Raw genomic sequence first — 7,187 nt, 5'->3', positions numbered from 1 at the left:
AATACATACATTTCAATTTCATTTCTCTGTTATTTCTCCCCCTCAATGAACAAAAAGAAAAACAAGAAAAAAATTAAGGATTATTCTCAAGTTTCTTTTCTTTCCTGTATTTGTGGATTCAGATGATAATCAATATTTAAAATTAATATAGGTACTTAAAGAAGAAAAATTACATTAAAAGAGTTTGATTTACCTTCTACATGAAAGAAGCCAGACTCAGAGAATCAAAGTTTGAATGTGGAAGCTCAGGATTGGGAAAATAAGAAAAAAGGTGTCTCAGGCAAATAGAAAAAGACCAATAGAAGAGAAGATGAGAATCAAGATGGAGGGAGGAAAGGAGGACATAAAAAAGTCTTGGGTACAAAATCTACCAAATGATTCTATGTTCATGTATAAACATACTACAGTGAGTCATTCTGTGTGTGTGTATAACTATAATGCACTAACTAAAATAAAAGCAATAATAGAAGAGAGATTAGCAGAGTACTGTAAAAAGGTTGGGAGGGAAGTAGGGAGGGAAAGGGAAGGTACTGGGGAATGAGATTAATCCAATTATGTTATGTGACTATATGAGTATAGTGTAATGAATCCCTATACTACCCATAATTAAAATGTATCAAAATGTTTTACAAAAGATTTTGATTTAGATCTCTCCAAATTCAACCACTGACTTATGTTATGACTTTGTATGAGTCACTTAGCTTTTCATATTGTTTTCCTACCCTAAAATAAGATACCCCCTCTTCCTCTATTGAGGGATGTGAAAATTATTCCATGTTGGCATAACAATTAGAGATTATCAGAAAGAAAATGACATAGGAGAATTGAGCATCTTTATGGGATAGGTTACTCTAAGTACAGACACTGATATGGAGGCAAAAGTTCCACTAGAACTATCAAAAAATAAAGCCAGAGGAGTGGGTTTATCCCCATGCCCAGGATAGTAACTGGCATACAGTAAGTGCTAAATTACCCACAAGGTGTCTTTCACAATGCTGTGTTCCAAATGAAAGAGGAAACTGCAACTATATGCTATATATAGACACATTATCATGCTTATGTGTTTACATCAGTGCATTTTATCACAAGTACTACTCAAGAAAATTAAATTGAAATGAAAATAACGTATATCATTAAAGACCAATGTGAGAAATTTAAATCACATTTGGAAAAGCAGCATCTAAACAATAAAACTTGGGGCTCTCTATATTTGTCTTTCAACTGATAGTTCCAATTTTAGTGATGGGTCAACACAATTCACTGTTTAGTTTTTAAAAACATAGACATTAGCCAGGCGTTGTGGTGCACACCTGTGATCTCAGCAGCTTGGGAGGCTAAGGCTGAAGGATCAGGAATTTATCAACCTCAGCAATTTAGTAACTCACTGGGACCCTATCTCTAAATAAGAGATAAAAAAGAACTGTGGATGTGGCTCAGTGGTTAAGCACCCCTAGGTTCAATCCCCATTACCAAAAACAAAAGTAAATCAAATAAAATAGATATTAGTATTTTGAACAACTGAATCCCCATTTTTTTTTTAATATAAGAGAAGGAGAGGATTCAGGAAGACTGTATAGTATAAAGGAATAAGATGATACCTTTCTAAGGGCACAATAAAAAAATGAGTGAACAGAGGACCTGGAAAATGAGAAAAGGACAATTTATTAGAATAAAGTTATCTAAACATTTATGCTCACCAACAAATGGGCTTGCCTCCACTCCTCAAGGATACTTACATATGTTAATAGGGAAAAAAGTTTTCTACTTGGTTAATTACACTTTCTCAAAGAGCAAATTCAATTGAGACACACACTAGAGTCAATCTTCAGCATTCAAATAGATTTTGTTCTATTGTTTTATAAACTTTTTTTTCAAAGAAAACATCTGGTCATTGGTTTCTTGGGTTTGGATTTTAATAAAAATATTTCATATTTTTAAATTTTTGCATTTTTTCTAACTATTGTTTTTAAAGGGATATTTTAGAATTACTAGATTTAGGCCTGGAATGGTGGCACACACCTGTTATCTCAGTGGCTTGGGAGACTGAGGCAGGAGGCTCACAAGCTCAAAGTCAACCTCAACCATTTAGCAAGGCCCTAAGCAACTTAGTGAGACCCTGTCTCAAAGTTAAAAATTAAAAGGACTAGTGATGTAACCCTGTGGTTAAGTGCATCTGGATTCAATCCCCAGTATTAAATAATGATAATGATGATAATAATTACAAGACATATCCACACAGATTTATTTTTTCATTTGACCTCTCTCTAGAATCTATTCATTTCTATCAGTAAAATCACTAATCATAGCAAAATTAAAATGGAAAGTGTATTACCATATTGATCTTGAAGAACAGGCTCATGAATTGTAATTAGTATGCTCTGAGAACGAAAGGTTTATGTCTGCTAAAAAGAGAAAAGAGCTACAGTGGCCACGTTGCCATTTAATAAATTTTGCAATCCAAATGGCATTCTCCATAAGAGTTCTCAGGAACAGGCTCCTTAGATATATCATACCTGCCCACCGCAGCCCACTGAGCTGCCGGCTCACTTCGCGCCCCTGGTGCTGATCCAGCAAGCAGCGTCTATCCGGGAAGCAGTGTCCTCCACTCTGCATGCGGGACCTTGGAGGCAGAGGCAGCGGGGCTTCAGGCTGCTGAGGCTGGCATTGCTCTGCCCAGCGGGAGCAGGAGCCCTGTGGAGGCAGGTGGTGATGCAAGTGTGAGGAGATGGCAGCGGGCGCCAGCAATGTGAGGTGGCCTGTTGGGGGTAGGGGGTGTGCGGAGCATGAGAGAGGGCAGAGGGGCTCTGGAGCTGCGTGCACTAGGCACCCATTTCCCCTGGAAATGGCTCCTTTTTTTTCTCAAGAGAATGAATCCACCCAGCACAACCTTCTCTTTCTCCTCCCCACCTCCTTTCTGCTCCAAGTCTTAGGAGGGGAAATTAAAAACACAGATTCCATTGTGGAGTGCCCTGAATGCTGCAAGCAGCTGGGTTTGCACTTCGAGGAGATTGTTCTATGGAGTTTTTTTCTAATGTGAGCACAGGGAAGAGTGGCATTACTGCTTTTAGGATTTTTATTAAAGTGTGTCACATTGGGTTGCACAGTTCATCCCCAGGGACGTGGTGTGGTGGAGAAATTTGAACCCACAGCCTTAGCACCAAAAAGGCTGAGTTAGCAGGCCCTCCCTGAGTGTTGCGGAGGACATGAGCAAAATGACCAGCAAACTCATTTTTCAGAGGACTCCGCGAGGCGGGCTTCTGCATTTTCCTACTATACACTCATTTTGTGGGATACAGTTGACTGCTATCTCCTCCAGGCAGCATTTTAACTCTTAATAAGCAAATGCCACCTCTGTTTGAAGGTTTTGGTACTGAGGAGAGAAATAATTTGTCCTAAGAGAAATAATTGAATTATCGGCATCATTGAAATATCTTTGGTAAAGGATGGGGGGGCAGTGAAAAGCAACTGTGAAGTAGCAAATGGAGAAATTCCTTTGGAAGTTATTCCATAGCATAGTAACAGAAACTCCACAACAGATTTTCATTGGGCAAAGTGGGGGAAAACCTATCTTCAGCACTGTAACTCCTGTCTTCCAGATTGACCCAAACACAAGAAGAACTGGGCAGCCACCAGCAAGCACACAGTTACTGTGACTTATTTTTATATGGCACAAGAAAAGTGTATAGGATAATCCATTTAGATGACTGAAAGGCAACAGTAAATAGCACCATCGCTCCAAACAGGACACTTACTTTAAAACATCTCAGAAGTTTGGCCAGTGGGCCTTCAGCCCAGCAAACAGTTTTTATGGATTGGGGTTCTCTTCTGAGCATCTTCTTTCAAAATTTGTAGAAAAGTATCAGGAGTTTAAAGAAGCTGCTCCACTAGCAAATGAGAAATCACAAGAGAAGATGGAACTTACCAGTACACCTTCACAGCAATCAGCAGGTGAACTCTTCACTCTCCTTTAACACCACGAAGTATCAATGGGAAAGAAGATGAAAGAACACCTGATGGGACACAGAACTCAGAGTTAAGGACTGAACCAACTCAGAATGCATTGTCCTTTTCACATAGGTACAGATTCCATTCACCAATCATGGTTAAGTATAATGTGTAAATATGGGAATGTATTTTGTTTCAGAAACTCTGTAGTTACTTCAGAATTTATAAACTTTGAGTGAAAAATTTCAGGTCAGACTTCTTTTAATTTATTGTTTATAGTTGCCTGGATGGGCCAGAGCAAACATTCCCTTTACCTGTGTAGAAAAAGGAATATTGACCTAATTACAGAGGAGTTGTTTTTCAGTGAAACAAAATACTGTTAATCCCTTCTATTTTTAAAAATCATTGTCTCTTAAAGTCCCCCTTTGTTAGCCTGATTTCTATTAAATTGTATTTTTATAGGTCTTCCACTATGAAATTAAGCTTTACCTTAGTCTTAGAGGTGACATTGTCCCATGATTTCAAAGAAGGAAAGATTAGATAATTGTAGCATGACAGATTTGTTTTTGGAAACCAATAGGAGATAAATTCACTTGCTTTTCTAAAATTTTAAAAGAATTTGGTAATATAAAAAGACAGTTTGTCCTAAATGTGTCCCAAACCAGTTACAAAAATTATTGTCATACTGTGGTAGTTTTAGAATGTAAGGAAATCTATGACATTGTAGTATTGTAGACAAAAAAGAAAAAAAAAAAACAAATATCTGTCAGTTATCTGTCTTGAAGTTAATTTATATCCTTCCTTGAATGCTTTTCATTATGTTTTGGTTAAAATTAAGGAAAGATTTTTCTAGGGTCATGCTTCCAAACAGGGCAATAATAGTCCCATTAAAATCAATCTCCGGGATGAGTCTCAAGATGGACAACCGGGATGTTGCAGGAAAGGGTAACCGATGGTTTGGGGTTGCTCCCCACAAGTCTGGAAAGGTGAACATGAACATTCTTCATCAGGAAGAGCTCGTTGCTCAGAAGAAATGGGAAATTGAAGCCAAAATGGAACAGAAAGCCAAGCAGAATCAGGTGTCCAGCCCTCAACCCCCACATCCTGGTGAAATTGCAAATGCACACAACTCTTCCTGCATTTCCAACAAGTTTGCCAATGATGGCAGCTTCTTGCAGCAGTTTCTGAAATTGCAGAAGGCACAGACCAGCACAGACCTGCCCCCCAGCATGACCAGTGCTCCTCCCAGCACACCCACCCCCAGCACCCAGAAGAGGCCCCTCCTACTCAGCAAGCGGTCAGCGGTCGGGCCTGGGACTAGGCAGCCAACTTGGCCAGGTGAAGAACTACTCACATGCCAAGCAGCTCCCTGTGGCACACCAGCCAAGTGTCTTCCAGTCTCCTGATGAGGAGGAGGAGGAGGACTATGAGCAGTGGCTGGAAATCAAAATTTCACCCCAAGAGGGAGCCCAGACTCGGAAAGTGATAGAGAAATTGGCCCGCTTTGTGGCAGAAGGAGGCCCTGAGTTAGAAAAAGTAACTATGGAAGACTACAAGGATAACCCAGCATTTGCATTTTTACATGGTAAGAATAGCAGGGAATTCCTTTACTACAGAAAGAAAGTGGCTGAGATAAGAAAGGAAGCACAAAAGTCACAGGCAACCTCTCAGAAAGTTTCACCCCCAGAGGATGAAGAGGCCAAGAACCTTGCAGAAAAGTTGGCCAGTTTCATAGCAGATGGGGGTCCTAAAGTAGAAACTATCACTCTTCAGAACAACCATGAGAACCAGGCATTCACCTTTCTATATGAACCCAACAGTCAAGGGTACAAATATTACCAGCAAAAGCTGGAGGAGTTCCAGAAAGCCAAGGCAGGCTCCACAGCACCTGACCCCAGCCTGAAACGCAAGTCCCTTCCTGAGGTCCCATCAGGGTCCTTGCCTCCAGCCACTACCTGCCCTGCCTCATCTTCCCCTGCACCCACCACCACCCCAGCTCCAACTGTCCCTGGTAAGCCACCCTCCACAACCACTGTGAAGAGGAAGCGGAAGAGCCGGTGGGGACCTGAAGAGGACAAGGTTGAGTTGCCACCTGCTGAGCTGGTGCAGAAGGGATGTGGATGCCTCTCCTTCACCTCTGTCAGTTCAGGACCTCAAGGGGCTTGGCTATGAGAAGGGGAAGCCTGTAGGTCTGGTGGGTGTCACAGAACTCTCAGATGCCCAGAAAAAACAGCTGAAAGAGCAGCAGGAGATGCAGCAGATGTATGACATGATCATGTAACACAAGCGGGCAACGCAGGACATGCAGCTGCTGTGGAAGAAGGCACTCCAGCAACACCAGCATGGCTATGACAGCGACGAGGAGGTAGACAGCGAGCTGGGTACCTGGGAGCACCAGCTGCAGCGCATGGAGATGGACGAGACACGGGAGTGGGCAGAGCAACTGACAAAGATGGGCCGGGGCAAACACTTTATTGGAGACTTCCTGCCCCCTGATGAGCTGGAAAAGTTCTTGGAGACATTCAATGCCCTAAAGGAGGGTGGAGAGCCTGACTACTCAGAGTACAAGGAGTTCAAGCTGACTGTGGAGAACATCGGTTACCAGATGCTGATGAAGATGGGCTGGAAGGAGGGTGAGGGGCTGGGCTCAGAGAGTCAGGGCATCAAGAATCCAGTGAACAAGGGCACCACCACGGTAGATGGTGCTGGTTTTGGCATTGACCGACCAGCTGAGCTCTCCCAAGGAGGATGACGAATATGAGGCCTTCCGCAAGAGGATGATGTTGGCATACCGCTTCTGGTCCAATCCCCTGAACAACCCCAGAAGGCCTTACTACTGAATATTCTGGAGAAACACAAGTCTGCATTCTGAGCGACAGTCTCTGGGCTGTGGGGTGTGCTGGCCTGCGTTTCTGCCCATCCCTACCGTTATGAGCATCATGCCGTGTATTAAAGTCCCAGTGCTCACCCACGATAAAAAAAAAAAATCAATCTCCATGAAATGAGTCGTTAAAAGCATGCAGACTAAAATAAAGGGGAGCATTCAATTTAAACCCAAAGGCCTTTTTAAATACACACTCTATCTTCATTCTTGGAATGCTACACCAGGGCAATGGATCAGGGTCCCTCTGCAAATAAAGGGGAGATTAAGGAGGTAAATCTCAGGAGGTGGGGAAGTGATTCCAGCCAGAAGCAAAGGGAACCACGGTTTATCCAGTGCCCACTGCATGCCAGATGCTTGA

At 42.2% G+C, this 7,187-nt stretch overlaps 1 protein-coding gene and 1 pseudogene across 1 annotated transcript; both read left to right on the top strand.

Annotated features, from left to right (window-relative positions):
* Window positions 1–3,479: 3,479 nt before the first annotated feature.
* LOC124973903 (homer protein homolog 1-like) lies at window positions 3,480–4,120 on the top strand (annotated as a pseudogene).
* Window positions 4,121–4,850: 730 nt separating this feature from the next.
* LOC124973910 (SURP and G-patch domain-containing protein 1-like) lies at window positions 4,851–6,899 on the top strand. The gene is given in 4 exon segments (XM_047537557.1): window positions 4,851–5,246; window positions 5,248–6,054; window positions 6,056–6,685; window positions 6,687–6,899. Coding segments are annotated over 4 exon segments (1,932 nt in total). The 3' UTR covers window positions 6,786–6,899.
* Window positions 6,900–7,187: the final 288 nt, after the last annotated feature.

Source organism: Sciurus carolinensis, unplaced genomic scaffold (genome assembly GCF_902686445.1).
Source record: "Sciurus carolinensis unplaced genomic scaffold, mSciCar1.2, whole genome shotgun sequence".
NCBI lineage: Eukaryota > Metazoa > Chordata > Mammalia > Rodentia > Sciuridae > Sciurus > Sciurus carolinensis.
Note: the sequence above shows the minus strand (reverse complement) of the source record. Positions and strands in the feature narration are given on the sequence as shown.